At 44.2% G+C, this 17395-nt stretch overlaps 1 protein-coding gene and 1 pseudogene across 2 annotated transcripts; both read left to right on the forward strand.

Annotated features, from left to right (window-relative positions):
* The first annotated feature begins 3778 nt into the window (after positions 1–3778).
* On the forward strand, positions 3779–10125 carry LOC307081343 (uncharacterized protein). The gene is made up of 7 exons (XM_079744488.1): positions 3779–3885; positions 4240–5307; positions 6053–6468; positions 6663–6809; positions 7219–7452; positions 8442–8546; positions 8686–10125. Exons 2-7 carry the CDS (start codon positions 4242–4244, stop codon positions 8914–8916), a joined length of 2199 nt encoding a protein of 732 aa, XP_079600614.1. The 5' UTR covers positions 3779–3885; positions 4240–4241; the 3' UTR covers positions 8917–10125.
* Positions 10126–10618: 493 nt separating this feature from the next.
* On the forward strand, positions 10619–14013 carry LOC307081381 (toll-like receptor 2 type-2; annotated as a pseudogene). Its single transcript has 3 exons — positions 10619–13088; positions 13465–13582; positions 13784–14013. The product of its transcript is annotated as a toll-like receptor 2 type-2 (transcript).
* Positions 14014–17395: the final 3382 nt, after the last annotated feature.

The following is a 17395-nucleotide window of genomic DNA, read 5'->3' on the forward strand; positions in this document are numbered from 1 at the left end:
CTTGTACTGGTGAGCCTTAGGTTGAGTGTTCAAATCCCGATTAGCGCATTATGAACATGCTGGACATGACATTCTGTCATCGCCAATCATTTTTGAAACACAACATTGAACAGCACCTGAAATTCATCAGGCAATCAACATTCCGGCTCATTAGTTTCCAAGAATCTGACTGCCAAGACACAGTATGGCATTAAGGAGAACTTCTTTGTTAACCATTATTCCTTCATAATGAACTCTGTCATATTAATATTTCTTCCGTTAGTGTTCTTGACAACAAATGTTTAATTTCCCCAGAATCTCAAAGATTGTTCAGGTATTTGCTTCTGAGAAAGCTCTGAATTTGTTTCAGGAATGTTTGCTTGGAGTTTTCTGGATGTTGTGTGCTTATCAATAGACATTTTCACCATGTGAATGAGGCTACATTTCAGGTTTGTCAGTGGCATAATAGGATAATGGCTTGTACTGGTGATCCTTAGTTTGAGAGTTTGAATCCCGATTAGACAATTATGAACAAGCTGAACATGACATTCGGCCATTGCTCTGCAGCCCAGTCACCTGAAAGCACAGTATGGCATCAAGGGGAACATCAACATCTTTCCTTCATAATTATGTCATTTATCGATCTTCCATTAGTGTGTTCTTGACTTTTCATTTTGCTCGGACCCCGTTAATCACCGCTTGCGGTTATATTTATTATTATTACTCTTGTATAGTTGAGGCCAAGGCTGCCTACTGCCTCTCTGTACATCCTGACATCATCCATTTTTAATGCATTTTCTGTATAGTCAAGTGTTTGATCACAGGGTGTTCCTCTGGGTTTACAGTTTTGCATGTTAAACCTCCCCAGTATCTTGTTAACATACTTTTCGTGTGATATATCTACATCTCCATTAGATTGATTGAAATTGATACCCAGATGAGGATTTTCACCTTCCCACCACGAGTGATAGGGTACATAATTAAGAAAAAACAATGGTGGTTCTGTTCATAACTAATTTTTATATTTTTTGTAATGTAATAATGTAATAATTATCATGACATTTTTTTAGCAACCTTAATTTTGGGCCCCCCCGCCAGGTTCTTGGGGCCCCAAGCGATCTGCGTACTCTGCGTATGGGGAGCGGTGGCCCTGCTCCATAGTCAATCCCTATCCTCTGGCTATAGCCCTTGGCCACAAACCTTGCTTTGTATTTCAGTTCTGTCAATATCACTTTTGATAGAGTAAACTCATTTACCTGCCAGTGTCTATTTGCCTTTTAGCAGATTTGTCAGTGTAAACGTGTTTTTTTCATTCAACGATTGGATTTCGTCATCCATGGCTTTACTCACTCTTTTGAGTCAGCCATAGTCGTAGCCTCCTTAAATGTCTATGGAACGCCACATACTGCTCTGTAGCAGTCTATGGTAGTATTAATCCAATCAATATCACTGTCTTCAGTTACAAGGTCATGTTACCTGCTGTACTTGAAAGGTTTGGCATGAGAAGCATCTCAAGACATGAGATTCTTGGGCCATTGTTATATTAAGATAGTTGGTTAACCCGCCAGAGCTTAGAGAGATATGTTGGGTAGTTCAGATGTTCTCACTCTCTTCCACGTTCTTCATGCATAGTGGAAGCCTCAGCTCCATGAAGAGGCCAAGCTGGGCCCAACGTCCATGAGGGCTTTATCACTTAAAGGGGTCCTATTATGCTTAATGTATTTATTTATTTTCAGAAAGTTACACCTAGAAAAGTGTCCCCTTAGCTGGCTTGTCCTGGGACTCAGTCCAACACACAACAACCACCACATCAGGCAAACCCAAATTATAAGAAAACAAAAGGAAAATGATTTGGCACATTGGAAAGAGTCCACCAAAAACCTGAGTAAATTGGCCTATTTGTCCCTTAACCGAGAATACACTGTTGCAGAATACCTGACCAACGTGACTGACTTGACAAGGTATAGACTCAGCAAACACAGCCTGGCCATCGAGAAGGGATGCCACAGACAGAACTGGCTCCCAAGAGAAGACAGACTGTGCTTCCACTGCACAAAAATCCATCTAGAAACTGAGCAGCACTTCCTAACTTCTTTCCAGTCATACACAGACATCAGGAACACACACTTCCCACGGATACAAAGGCATGCAAGTACTTTAAAGACATACCAGATGCTCACAAACTGCCATACCTGTTGAGAGAAATACAGCAATGTGCGATCACAGCAGCCCGATTCGTCACGTGTTGTGATGTGAGAAGGACCTCAAACTCCCCATCAACAGACTCATCCCACTGGACTCACTTTTTCCACAATGACTACACTATTGTACACGTCCCCCATATTTTAAATACTATGTATTTACAGTGTATCTTTAATTATCTGTTTATAGGAGATACTAATTGTAATTTTAATAACAGACATTTTACTTTTTATATATTGAGTACTTCGTATAATATCTGATATGTATATATATTAGTGCTGTCAGTTTAACGCGTTATTAACGGCGTTAACGCAAACCAATTTTAACGGCGTTAATTTTTTTATCGCGCGATTAACGCTCTTTTGGTTTGGCAAACATTGTCGTTTTTTCACCTGCTGTCTAGCAACAACTAGTCACTTAAGAAAAACTCCAAAACCATACCGGATCTAGCTACACCGGAAACAAAACAACAAGCACGCCGCACAAAAACTCCTTAAAAGTGTGTGTGTGTTTGTGTGTCACTCTGTTTGAGCCTGGTACTAGAGTTCAATGTTGTCATTAGCTGTTACCTCTTTCCGACCAATCGCAGTTCAAGGACCACCTGGGCTGTACCACTTCGGAAGGGGCCGCTCAGTTACTCCCCTCTAGACAAAATCGACTTGGTTGCGACGTTGACAGTTTTTGAGTGTTACGGCTGTTGAGTGAGTGAGAGGTTGTGGGCGCACAGCTCAGGCTGTCGGACGGCGCTGCAAGAAACTTTTATAAACGCAATATTGTTATCCCGCAGTAATCAGCCCCATAGCCCCGAAACGTTAACGGCCCACCCCAGCTCTCCCGATTACCACTCCGCCGCCGTGTGTGTGTGTAGGTGTTATTCGATAGCCTGGTAATGTGTATAGGCCTTCGTACGGTAGGAATATTCATGCTGGTTTAAATAATAAATGTTATAGTATTTCCCACCTTTAATGAGCAAGAGTTTTGTTCGAAAGCTCAGTGATTGAAACAAATAAAAGCCTGGGCTATTGAAGTTTTACGGTAGGCCTACCACTGTCACGCACCTCCCTGATGTCAAGTGGACCGGGTTGAATTCACTGCGGGTCTCTTCTTATATCCATCTTACCAAATATATTTTATTACTGTCCTTCTCAACACTCTGATCTCATTAAAAGGCTAGCAGCACGAAATCAAGGGATATTTAGTATATAAAGAAATGTGCAATTAATCGCGATTAATCGCGAGTTAACTATGACATTGATGCGATTAATCGCGATTAAATATTTTAATCGCTTGACAGCACTAATATATATATATATATATCTTGTATTTGACTTTTTCTATTTTGACCTCTTTATTGTCAACCTGCTTTGGCAATGTGAATTGTTTATTTGTCATGCCAACAAAGCTTTTTTGAATTTAATTGAGAGAGAGAGAGAGTAAATAGGAGAATTTAGTATTTAAGTCTAGACTAGTTTAGTCTTGCTTGAATTTGTTTACAGGGCAGTCTTGACCTCTCCAATATGGCGGAGGCACTGACGTACAATGGCGTCTATGTAAAAATGTGAATGGAGGAAGTGACGTCGTGTTCAAGAAACGAAAGTTTGTTTTAACCGAAACCTAAGTAATGCAACGTCGAGGCACATCTGTCCTTTTGGAGACAAAGATCAACACTTTATAATCAAAATAGACCGGCAGAAACACTATAAGGTGAGTCCAATATATTTTACCGTAATCCTCAATGAACCTGTGCTGGTAGCAGGGCTTCATGTGAAGCAACACGAAAATGTAATATATAAAACCAAGGGCGTAGGAACCGGGGGGGACGGAGGGGACGTGTCCCCTCCAATATCGGAGACAGGCGCATTTGTCCCACCTAAAAATGATACCAGATCTGTCAGGTTTCCGATATGTGTCCCCCCCAATGTTAAACTCATTCCTACGCCCCTGTATAAAACACTTGCGTTATTACAACGATTTGAAACCTTTATTTTACCATTGTTATGCAAGTTAAAAACGAATGTTATGTGGTTTTATAAACTTGATTTTACAATTGTTTTCTAGGAATGGCCTCTGCTACTTCCTGGTCTGAAGAGGACTTTTCATGTTCAATCTGTTTGGATGTGTTCAACAGCCCAGTATCCACCCCATGTGGACACAACTTCTGCAGAACCTGTATTACAACGTTCTGGGATGACCAAGTCCAGCACAAATGTCCTGTTTGCAACGCACTGTTCCACACAAGACCTGATTTACAGGTCAATACCTTCATATCAGGGATGGTTGATCGGTTCAGAAGTTATGTACTAGTGAAAGAGCCGCCTTGTGTTGATGTAGGAGAAGTTCTCTGTGACATCTGTACTGGCCCCCAGCTGAAGGCACTGAAGTCCTGCCTGATGTGTTTCATGTCTTACTGCCAAACCCACATGGAGCCCCATCAGAGGGTCGCACGCCTGAAGACACATCTGCTTGTCAACGCTATGGACCGTCTGGAAGACAGGATGTGTAAGAAACACAACCGACTCCTGGAGCTCTTCTGCCAGACTGAACAGGTGTGTGTGTGTCTGTTCTGCACAGAAGGGCTCCACAGGTCCCATCCTGTTGTACCTCTAAAGGAGGAATATGAAGTGAAGACGGCCCAGCTGGGGAAGATAGAGGCTGAAGTTCAGCATATGATCCAAGAGAGACAACGAAAGATTCAGGAGATCAAAGACACAGTGGACTGCATTAAAGCAGATGCAGACAGAGAGTTAGCCGATGGTGTAAAGGTCCTCACTGCTCTGAAGTGCTCTGTTGAAAAGTACCAGGATGATCTCAACCAAACGGTTAAAGAGAAACTGAAATCCACAGAGAAAGAAGCTGAAGGCCTCATCGAAGAGCTGGAGCAGGAAATAGCAGATCTGACCAATAGAAGATCAGAGGTGAAGCAGCTCTCACACACTGAAGACCACCTCCACCTCATACAGACCTTCAGATCCCTGAAGGATCCTCCACCCACCAGGGACTGGACGACGGTGGAGGTCCTTCCTCCGTCATACGTAGGGACCTTGAGGAGATCCCTGGAACAGCTGGAGGCGACACTGAACATGGAGATGAAGAAGCTGCCTGACCTGAAACCAGATGGAAAGAAGTGTAAGTGCTTGTTTAATTTGATTCATCTCAGGCTTGTCCAATATCCAGGGTCAGCAGTATGATATGGTGCACAAGCCCACAGGCCATAATTACCGCCACACCGTCCGTACCGCTATATCGTCACGTTCCTTTTAAAGAGCAATGCATTATTTATAGTATGTCTTTAAATGACTAATGAGAGAGAGAGAGAGAGAGAGAGTTTCATGTCGTTTGGGGGGTTCCAGTGTGTTTCATCTCATATGGTGGTTCCAGTGTGTTTAATCTCGTTTGGGGGTTCCAGTGTGTTTAATCTTTTTTGGGGGTTCCAGTGTGTTTCATGTCGTTGGGGGGTTCCAGTGTGTTTCATCTCGTTTGGGGGTTCCAGTGTGTTTCATCTCGTTTGGGGGTTCCAGTGTGTTTCATCTCGTTTGGGGGTTCCAGTGTGTTTCATGTCGTTGGGGGGTTCCAGTGTGTTTCATGACGATGGGGGGTTCCAGTGTGTTTCATGTCGTTGGGGGGTTCCAGTGTGTTTCATGACGATGGGGGGTTCCAGTGTGTTTCATGTCGTTGGGGGGTTCCAGTGTGTTTCATGACGATGGGGGGTTCCAGTGTGTTTCATGTCGTTGGGGGGTTCCAGTGTGTTTCATGACGATGGGGGGTTCCAGTGTGTTTCATGTCGTTGGGGGGTTCCAGTGTGTTTCATGTCATTGGAGGTTCCAGTGTGTTTCATGTCGTTCAGTGCCTGACCTCTGTCCCCCGCCTGTAGCCTCCAGGCATGGGCATGAACATGGCCGGGCCGCGCCACCTCCAGCAGGGGAAGGGGCCACGCAAGATCATCAACAGCATGTCCCTGGGCGAGGACGTGCAGCTGAACAAGGCGGAGCAGACCTGGAAGCGGACGTGAAGAAGGCCACGCGGGCCAGCGGGGGCGAGCCGGAGGAGGCGGCGGGCGAGGTGGAGGACCCCGAGCACCTCAAGACCCAGGAGCTGTTCAAGCGTTTGCGCAGCGTGCTCAACAAGCTGACGCGGCAGATGTTCCAGCCTCTGATGAAGCAGGTGATGGAGCTCCAGATCGACACGGAGGAGCGGCTGAACGGCGTCACCGGCCTCATCTTCGAGAAGGCCATCTCGGAGCCCAACTTCTCCGTGGTCTACGCCAACATGTGCCGCTGCCTAATGGGGGTAGGTGGCTGCTCCTGTTGTCACCCCAGGGGCATGCTTAGCCTCTGCTTAGCCTCTGCTTGGGCGAGCCTAAACCTAAACTGTAGAAGGCATATCCAACAAGGGACGACGAAGATGCTCAACGAACAGACCTGAGATGGTTCTGTTAGCTGCTGTATTAACTGGTGTGTGTTAACTGGTGTGTTTCCCCCCAGCTCAAAGTCCCCACCACGGACAACCATTGGCAGACGGTGAACTTCCGGAAGCTGATGCTGAACCGCTGCCAGGAGGAGTTTGAGAAGGACAATGACAACGATGAGTTCTTTGAGAAGAAGCAGAAGGAGCTGGAGGCAGCCTCTGAGGTAGGGTGGACCACCACACACTACGCTGGTCACCGGCCCGGGGGACCACTACACATCATTGTTCAACGAGCCGTCGGACCACCACACACACCACTCTTCACCGGCCTGACAGACCACCATGCACCACTGCTCACCTGATCCCCTCAGACTAGTCGTACCCTGACTCAAAAAACAGAAATAAACAGAAACGGTGCAAGGCAATGCAGAATAAAAACGCACATCTGTGGTCGGCTGCCCGGGTTTTATACATTTTAGGGGATTTTGCTGATGCTTTTATCCAAACATCTTACAACCATTCATTCAAACAGTGCACGCCTACGGTGGAGTCAACCACGCAGGGCGACAGCCAGCTCGTCAGGAGCGCTCAGGGTGAGGCGTTTTACACAGCCTCTCTCTCCCTCCGGTCCAGGGCGAGAAACAGAAGCTGAAGGACACGCTGGAGGAGGTGAAGGACGAGGCCCACCGGCGCCGGCTGGGCAACATCAAGTTCATTGGCGAGCTGTTCAACCTCAAGATGCTGACGGAGGCCATCATGCACCACTGCATCGCCACGCTGCTGAAGAAGCACGACGAGGAGTCCAGGGAGAGCCTGTGCTGGCTGCTCTCCAACATCGGCAAGGAGCTGGACCACAGGAAGGCCAAGGTGGGTGTGTGTGTGGGTGAGTGTTGTTGGGTGTGTGTGTGTGGGTGTTATTAGGGGTGTTGTGGGGGAGTCTGGGTGTTAATTGGGGTGTGTGTTGTTGGTGGTGTGTGTTGGTGTTGTTAGGGGTGTGTGTGTGGGTGTTGTTGGGGGTGTGAGTGTTGTTTGGGGTGTGTGTGTTGTTGGGGGTGGGTGTTATTAGGGCTGTTGTTGGGTTGTGTGTGGGGGTGTGTGTGTGTGTGTTGGTTGTGGTGTTGTCCGGATGTGTGTGGGTGTTGTTGGGTGTGTGGTTATTGTTGGGGATTTGTGTGTGTGTGTGTGTGTAGGGTTTTGTGTGTGTCTGTGTGTGTGTGTGTTCGGGCCACACTGTATGATGTGATGCACAGAGGCGCACACATTTGTGGACCTGTATGAACGCACTAAGGCTGGGATATCTGCATCATTATCTCTGCCGTGTGTCTGTGACAGAGCAAGAAGGCCTTTTTCTTCATGATTTAGTCTAGGTATAGTCTAGTTATGATGGAGGTTTAATGCATGGTAAAGCAGTGTGAGGTCTTAGTTATGTTGAAGGGACCTAACTTTACAGATTCACCATGTTGAATAGGTTGAAGCGAAGAGTAAAGCTAGATTGATCATGAAGACATGCCTACATCTGGTGATTTCACCTGCCTAAGGCGTGAGTAGTGTAGTAAGGTGTTGGATGGTGTAGTAAGGTGTTGGGTGGTGTCCCTGTAGTAATATGTTGGGTGGTGTCCCTGTAGTGACTTGTTGGGTGCGGTAGTAATGTGTTGGGTGGTGTCCCTGTAGTAATGTGTTGGGTGGTGTCCCTGTAGTGATGTGTTGGGTGGTGTCCCTGTAGTAATGTGTTGGGTGGTGTCCCTGTAGTGATGTGTTGGGTGGTGTCCCTGTAGTGATGTGTTGGGTGGTGTCCCTGTAGTGATGTGTTGGGTGGTGTCCCTGTAGTAATGTGTTGGGTGGTGTCCCTGTCTCAGCTCCTGATGGATCAGTACTTCAACATGATGGAGAAGATCATCGAGGAGAGGAAGACCACCTCCAGGATCCGCTTCATGCTGCAGGACATGCTTGACCTCCGACGGGTAACACACTCAAACACACACCAATTGCACGCACAAATACGCATGCACGCACTCAAACACACACATGCATGCGCAGGTTGCATGGTCCAGGGCCGGAGCCCGAGCAGCTCAGGGCTCACGGCTCTCTCTGTCGCCCCAGAACCTCTGGGTGCCCCGGCGTGTGAAGCAGGGCCCCAAGACCATTGACCAGATCCACAAGGACGCGGAGCTGGAGGAGAACCGCGAGCAGATGAAGGTCCAGCGGGCCATTCTCTCCAAGTCCAGCGGCGGAGACCGCATGGGAGGAAGAGGAGGAAGAGGCGAGGAGGAGGAAGAGGACGAGTGGGAGGAGGGGGAGGGGGAGGAGGAGGAGGAGGGATATGCCTTCTAGGGGACGCCCCCCTGTGTGTCCTGGGACGTCCTAGAGGCCGATCGATGTTGGTGGTTTGACTTTTTTTGGGGTGATTGATAAATTTGGAGTGCACTTTCTTTTATTTCTCTTTTTAATAATAAAATCAGAAAAACCAAACAAAGGAATGCGGGCGACTTAAGGGTGGATTAGTTTAGTTTGTTAGGGATGGTGTCTGTCTGACAGACAGGGGCTGGGGAGGTGGGCGGTGCTGGGACATCAGTGGACCTTTCTACTGCTGGAGAGCTGACAAAGCTGTCCTTATGACCACGTCGCTACGCCCACCCCCTGCCATCACATGGAGGTACATTTGCATTTCCAGTTTTTCCCCCAGGAAATGTATTAGCCTGCCGTTTCAATTCCATTCAAAAAGCTTTATGGCATGACTATTGTTGTGAACAGTATTACCAATGCATTATTTATCTTTATTCTTTGTACCTGATGTTTCCTTACCCTACGAGAGTTTTGTACTTTGTTAATGCATAATAACAATAATAATAATAATAATAATAATAATGATAAAATGATATATATATATATATTTTTTTTAATACATTGGTAGTCAAGGCGGGTCCCTATTGTTGTTATGGCGGCCGCCTTAACCATACAGTGCCGGGGGGAACAGTGATTTCATCTTGGAAAAGAAAAGAAAAATCTATAATATTGTGGCGACTGTGGGCGTATTCGCCGAGTACAGGGTGCCGCAATGGATCGTGAGGGAGTGGGGGGGTGGTTAGGACAGTCGCAAGTTGGACCTCTGGCGCCCTCCTAGGTCCTTTGCGGCAGAGACATTGTGTGGGGTTTGTTTGTCTATGGGTGGGTTAGCGTGGGTTGAGTTATTGTTCCCGACACCGTCACCGAGACGTGTATGTTAATTAGTTATATTGAGTGTGTCGTGTGTGTTCATTAAATATATATATATATATATATATATATATATACTACACAAAACACTACTGAAATAAATGTCCACTCATGGATGCAGAAAAGGCTTTAGGATTCGTACTGTTTATTTTGTGTTTATGAAGATCATATTGTTATGATGTGTAAAAAAAATGTGCACCTGTTTGCAATGCTTAGTTAACTTCCCCTGGATAAACAATGGTGAAATTATAACATCAGTATTCTCTATCAGTAGCATACAGACAGTGGTCCTTCCCCAGTGAAGTTAAACCAACACCTCTTAAAACCTCTGAAACCTACTACAGTCACCAGTCATGAGATCCTGTTGAGTTGATAAGTGTTAGCAGAAAAGGGCATTCTGTGGGAAACCTGTGAGTATAACAATCAAAATCTACTTCCGTAATTTTACTTGCATTAATTATAGTAAAGTACTCCTAATTTTCTAGGGACTAGGAGTTCAACCCCTAAGAGAAAACTACACTGGGTTCAATCCTAAAGGTCGACAGCTATAGGCAGCCTAGAGAAAAATGCTGATACCGGAATAAAGTATCTGAATTCATTGTAATTCACTTTGGGCTGAAGTGCAATGAATGGATAGTTAACAAATAAAAAGCAATAATAATGATTATTATTATAATTATAATAATATTAACAATATTGATTAAGCTTTTTATTCATTAATCATTTATGTGTTTGTAGTGTGTATTGGACTTGTCACCATTCCACTCTACTCCACAGTTACTACCAAACGGACCTGGCAGTGATCACTTTGAAGAAGACCATGTCGCTAGTGGGATGTTGGGTTCTACAAAATGTGGCTTTTTTACTTATTTTTTCCATGCTGTATCTTAATCCTTCACTTTCTTACTTGTTAAAAAACTGCACCATACCTTTCTCTAAGAATAGGTATAACTCGGCTGGTATTAATATTGACTGTTCTCAAAGAAAACTGTTAGTTGTACCAGATGGCATCCCCAGAGGTGTGACACGGTTATCCATTTATTTTAATCAAATCCAAGCAATTAACAAGAATGATTTCAGGTATTTGTCAAACCTTACAGTGTTAGACCTATCCATGAATCACATTGCTCATATTCAAGACAGATCTTTTATTGATTTGCTAGAGCTAAGGGAACGTAGCTTAAAGCAAAACCAACTGACCAAGCTCTCTAACAACCTCTTGGAAGGACTGTGGAAGCTCAGAGTGCTGGACCTCAGTGATAACAGAATCAGAATCATCGCCCCCCTGAACTTTTGGGTCAATGTCCAGCTTACATTGGGTGGATTTAGATGAAGACCTGCTAACAGAAATGACTGACATTCAGTACATATTACAACTACCACAAATTGATTGTATCAGTATTGTTGGAAACCCCTTCAGCTTTTTTGAGACTAAAAATCTTTGTCCTCTATTCTCAGGGGTTTAAAATTGTCTTCAACAGGGTTAACAATCTTCAGCATCACAACACCTGTCTTTCCCCATCTTGAGAAGATAAGCTTTGATGGCAGTTGCATAGATCCTGTCAAGGAGGTGGAAATACCCAAACCTTGTTTCTTCAGGAATGTAACTCATCTTCAATCTTTAACTCATTGCATCTCTTTCAAAGACATGAGTAAGCTCCTAGAGAGTCTGGTCTCACTGACGCATCTTGAGCTGTCATACAGAGAAATGGATCAACAGAGGTCTCTTAAAGACAGCATGCAGCATCCCCTCTCTGCGGTCACTGGACCTCCATTATAACTGTTGTCAACATTGACCAGAAGCTGGCCAACTGTTCACAGCTAACCAAGTTAGCTGTGAATATCTCTAATCTCTCCAGTCATTCAATACAATCGATGAAGCAATTGAGATACTTGGATTTGGCAGATACTATCTCTCCAGCGTGCCTCATGACCTTTAAAGTCTCTCGTATCTTGAAATCCTATATCCTATATCTGCCAACCACATTGATGAGGTAGGCTGCTTAGATTTCTTCAATTTAGCAAGACTCAAAGAACTATATCTCCTAAATAACTACAATCATAAACTAGATGGGTGTGCTTTTCAAAATCAAAAGGATCTAAAGGTTTTGGATTTAAGTGGTAACATATTCTTGGAATTAGATGATTCTTTTAAAATCAGTCTTAAGAACCTAAGAGTTCTTGGATTTGAGTCATAACCAAATTAAGCCTTTTGGAATGGGAGATTTTAAAAGTTTGGAATCCCTCAGTTGTGTAAAATTAAATATAATTGAAGAAATACACAGTAAGGGTTTTGAAGGATTGTACAGTCCTAGTCTGTCTTTGCCACTGCAGATGGACAATATTCTAAGTGGACTGCAATTGTTAAGAAATCTCACTGTATATCTGAATATCCCAGAAGGCTACAAAGGGGTTGATCTAAACTATTACCAAAACTTGATGAATTTACCTTCTTCGAGGTATCTGGACGTAATATGTAGAGGTATTCATTGTTTAAAACCTTTTCATGTTCCAATACATTTTCTTAAAACAATGAAGAATCTAGAGCACTTTACAGCTGACAATTTTGACCTTGTTGAGGCAGATATAGACACGTTTATATCCACACCTCACCTAAAGAGTCTTGCCATAAGAGAAAGGGGCCTTTCAGACTTAAATACTGAGCTATTTCAGCCAATCTCAAAGCTAGAGGTTCTGGATCTTTCCAGGAATAACCTAAAAAATTTAGATTTCCTGGCCCAAGCGAACCTGACTAGCCTCAGGTGTTTGAAACTCTGTGAGAATGTGTTAACTGTTATCAATCACAATATCTTCCTGTTCCTCCTTGCCCTAACATATCTAGATCTTTCTGTTAACCCTCTGACCTGTGACTGCTCTAACTCTGGCTTCCTGCTGTGGTCGCTGAGCAGCGATCAAACACAGATCGTCACTGTCGCCCAGTACGTGTGCAAGTACCCCCTAAGCGAAAGGGGAACTATGTTCCTGGACATCGACGTGCAATCCTGGTGGATGGACGCCAGCTTCCTCTGCTACATTACCACCACCAGCCTGGTTCTGCTCACTCTGCCCACTGCCTTTGGCTACCACTTCCTGCACTGGCGTCTGGTCTATGCCTACTACTGCCTCATGGCCTTGCTCTATGACACAAGAGAGAGGAAGAGAAACAAGCCATATTGCTACGACGCTTTTCAACGTCCAGGATGAAGCCTGGGTCCACAGTGAAATGCTTCCTGCACTGGAGGAAGAGGGAGGCTGGAGACTCTGCCTGCACCACCGAGACTTCCAGCCAGGTAGGGCTGGCTGCCTGAATTGACCAGATCTTTACATGTGATGTCTGCCTTCTGTTATTTGACAGGCACATGCAAGTCATGACATGCATCAGGTCATGTGACGAATACCAACTTCAATAGTCAAAACTACAAAATTGAGTTAAGAAATATAAGCATAGTTAAAATATGTAATAACCTCCTTTAATTGTTCATCACTAATAAAGTAATTTAAGTATTTCAAATACAAAAATACTATGGCCAAATGTATCTGGATACAAATGACATCTATTTTCTTTCACTCTGATCAAATACAATGGAAGAAATAGCCCATGGTAATTAAAACACTTATTTCAAATGCATGTCTCTGAAATAATGCCTTCTATTGTGGCCTCCATAGGTATATCCATCATGGAGAACATTACAGAGGCCATCTATGGCAGTAGGAAGACCATCTGTGTGATCAGCAGACACTACCTGGAGAGCAAGTGGTGTTCCAGGGAGATCCAGATGGCCAGGTGAGACCAGCAACTGTACCGTCTAACTTTGGTTTAGTTCAGATGTTCTCACTCTCTCTGGGCCCAGCGTCCATGAGGGCTTTATCACTTCACTATCTAATCCTAGCTATAGCTCTCCCTTCACGTGATGACTTTCGTTGCTGCCCGAGTGGCCCCTTGGATGCTGTTTAAAGACCTTGTGGTGATGTGTCCCGTCTCCAGCTACCGTCTGCTGGATGAGAAGAAAGATGTGTTGATCCTGCTCTTCCTGGAAGAGCTGCCAGAGAAGCAGCTGTCTCCTTACTACCGCATGAGGAAGCTGGTGAGGAAGAGCACCTACCTGAGCTGGCCCCAGGCCGCCCGCCACCCTGGACTCTTCTGGCAGAACGTCCACAGAGCTCTGGAGAGACAGCCATTACAACACACACTTCCTGTCTGGGCCAGTCCTATAGCCTGTTGGAGTAACAGTCCCCTCTAACCTGCTGCAATGGAGTGTGACTTATCTTTACTTTTTTCTTGTCGTAGAGTGAAGTAAGATCAGAGTTTAGTTGACCTATATTTTTTGCCCTGTAGGCCTATTGTGTAAGTGACTGTTTCCATTAAAGCTAAAATCAAATGATGCTACCGGGTTGCAGCAGTAAGCTGAAGTCAAATAGAACAGAGACAGGACCAGTCACTTGATATGTATGCAGATGTTTGTTTGGTGTTCTCTTTATCTGCGGCGAACAAGTCAAATTGGACAAATAGTAGTTATTTGAATGTTGCCAAATAGTGGGTCAAGCCTTCGTTACTATACTCATATTACTTGTTAACTAGTTACAACGTTGTTTTCTCGCCCCTTTCTGGCAGCTAAGGATATTTTTAGTGTCAGAAAAGAAACCAGAAAAAAAATCAGCCCGTCACGGTACGGTTTGATACGGCCAAAAGTTCAAATGGGTAAATGCCATTGTGCTGTAGGAGAATCCCGCTCTAGAATAGCTAACCTAACTGACGACGATGATCATGAAATACAGTCAACCTGTTAATTGATGCAATGGGCAACAATGATAAGCACCCCTAAAGAGTCTAAATTCCCCACTGATGTGACCGCAGTTTTTTATCCAGGGTGAAAGAATTCTTTGAATTGAAGAAAACTGTTTTGGTGAATGATCGTACATAACAAACTCTGTAGGTGGCGAAGAAGTAAAAGCTGCGTCACATTTTGAACTACACACTTTTTCCATCTAGTTTCCACTGGGGTTTTGGATTGTCGGTGCCGTTAGTCAACGATTATTAATGCTAACCGGGAGCTATTTCCGACCTGCGCAGACTTCATACATCATACTTGTTAGGGAGGAGGGAATAGGGGTTATGCGGAGCGCCCAGCGTTCGAACCGGAAAACAGGTGTAAACGGGTCTAATCATTTCCGCTTTTCACTTCCGTACACTGGTTGTCTGCAGCGGTAGGTGATCTCCTGGTAACTTCTAAGTTTCGCTTTAGTGTATTCTATTTAGTATTTAGTTTTCTATTTCGTGTGATTAAAATGTTAAAATACCAGAAACGGCAACATCTGAACAGCAGTTTTTGTTGTGTGCCGAGCTGTTCTGTGTCGGGGAAATTTAACTCTAGCGTAAGTTTCCACCAGTTTCCAAAGGATGAGTCAGTTAGGGCGATATGGGTCCGAAACATTAGGCGTGATAAATTCGTTATAAGGAGACACACCACTGTCTGCAGTCGGCATTTTATGCCAGAAGATGTCTTGTAACAATCATGCTGTTTACAGGCCCGGGTTTTACTCCCTTATGAAGTAAAGAGTCGCCATTATATTACGCTGCACCTCTAATGCTTCTAACCTTAGATCACTATACTTTATTTTAGCAAATTACTATTTTATTGCAGCACACATAGCCTAACTATTACATACATATTATACAGTGCATTTGCCTCAACCCTTACTGCAGTTCTGGGCTTGTGCCATTGTTGTTCCATTTCTGTACAGGCATGAACAGGGGGGACAACCTGGATATTGAGCTCGGAGTAATGAGCTGTCTGAAAGAGCAGTGCAGCAGTGTGATTGCATACTGCTGTGCCAGCTTTGCATGAACACTGACTTGAGGTCATGATGACGGGATCTGAATCACGAAGCACTATCTGTATACAATACACAAAGAGACTATTGGACAGTTGGCAGAACAGATACCACTAAATTAAGACAAGGGGCTTCCTACAAGTCTACCACAATAAACATATATTGCTCAGTACTGGAATGCCTGCCACTACAGGGTGTCAATAGTTGCAAGTAGTAGCAATTGCAAAAGGGGAGGAAACCCATATATATAGCTTTCGAATGTAATGTCATGGCAAGTGTCCTAATGATGTTATCGGTATAGTGTGTGTGTGTTTAGTATACAAAAATTGTTAACCATACGAGTAGAGGTATACCAAATATGTGTCGATAGAAATATTTACTGTCAATCAACTTTGCACAAATTACCTTCTTTCACTAACAGGTAGACTATAGCCATTTATCAAGTGTCTCAGAAGAATGTGTTGTATTTGTGAATATGGTGTTTACATAGTTGAGAACATGCTGGTGGCCAAATGAAAGCAGTTGCAGTGTAAATATATTCATTCTGAGAGGCTTGATGAACGCATTCTGTACAGTCATTGAACTGAAACAGACAATTTAACAAACCCATCCCTGAACATAGCCTACGCTCAAGCTGTGTGGTTTTTCATTCTTCTGCATGGACCTGTGACAAGCTGCTCTGACAGTGACAGTACCTCTCAACCTGTCTTTGTTTGAAACTGGTGGAAAAGAAGATACAGCATCATTTCATTCATTCATTCATCACAGTTGTCTTTATACAAATCAATGTTTTAGAAATCTGAAACACCTGCCAGAACGGTAGCAGCTAGTCGACATTAAACCTAGCAGCTATCCTAGTAGAGTCTACTAGGATAGTAGTGTCTGGTCTTATGCGTCTACTAGACACATACGACCAGCGTACCACGTCGACAAAGACCAGCTTAAACACACAGGACATCGTAGTAATTATACTGTTGGTAGTATAAACCCATCGCTAAAATGCAGTCTTCATCTGATTGTCTTAATTGTCTGTGAGCAAAAATACTGCTAAACTAACTGATAGCATACAAGTACACAACTAGGCTACTTACAGTTAACTAACGCTAACGAGCGCTATTAGCAAAAGCTACAAATGTAAATACCTTCATAATTATGAATAAATGAGGAGGCGTAAAACTTAAATCCCTTGTCTAACAGAGTCCCCGGGGCTCTGGACGTCCGTTTGGCAATACTGTGCACATCGCTAATAGTTGTTCGGGGTAGCTCCTGTAAACACCGGCTGTAGAAGGTCGCCATAATAAACTCAGCTTATTGAGCAGCGGACGACCGGAAGCCAAGACCACTGTTTTGTAGAACCCGGAAGAATGTTGCGCATAAGGCCTATTAGATGTCCTTGCTCGTAACCAGTCACAACCTAGAGTGATGGTCATTTCACGTGTGATTTCAGTGGTCTATAAAACTTAATCGCTGGCGAGGTTCAGCCTTTTTTCTCCATGACTTAACTTTTTGGTTTGACCGTGATAATAGTTTGTTTGCTGTTATTGAGATATTGTGTCAAAACATGACGATTTCACACATGAACGAGCAGCATTGGTGCCACTTCCGTAGGCAGGCTCTGGTGCCACTGAACTCTTTTCCGGTGAAGACAAACTATGAAACATTCTCGTTGCTATGCAACCTTGACTGGGAGAGTCGTAACGTCCTAAGTCTGTGCAGATCAGTTAGCATGATGCTTCTTCATAATAGTTAACTACTTGAACGGCAC

Source organism: Pollachius pollachius, assembly GCF_949987615.1.
Source record: "Pollachius pollachius genome assembly, chromosome: 10".
Classification (NCBI taxonomy): Eukaryota; Metazoa; Chordata; class Actinopteri; order Gadiformes; family Gadidae; genus Pollachius; species Pollachius pollachius.

What these genes read in the sequence shown, in the direction of transcription:
- LOC307081343 (XM_079744488.1), top strand. Translation starts at nt 4,242, where the DNA reads ATGGCCTCTGCTACTTCCTGGTCTGAAGAGGACTTTTCATGTTCAATC. An exon ending in AGCTGGAGGCAGCCTCTGAG is followed by an intron (nt 6,810 to 7,218) that starts GTAGGGTGGACC and finishes CCTCCGGTCCAG; the next exon opens with GGCGAGAAACAGAAGCTGAA. An exon ending in ACATGCTTGACCTCCGACGG is followed by an intron (nt 8,547 to 8,685) that starts GTAACACACTCA and finishes CTGTCGCCCCAG; the next exon opens with AACCTCTGGGTGCCCCGGCG.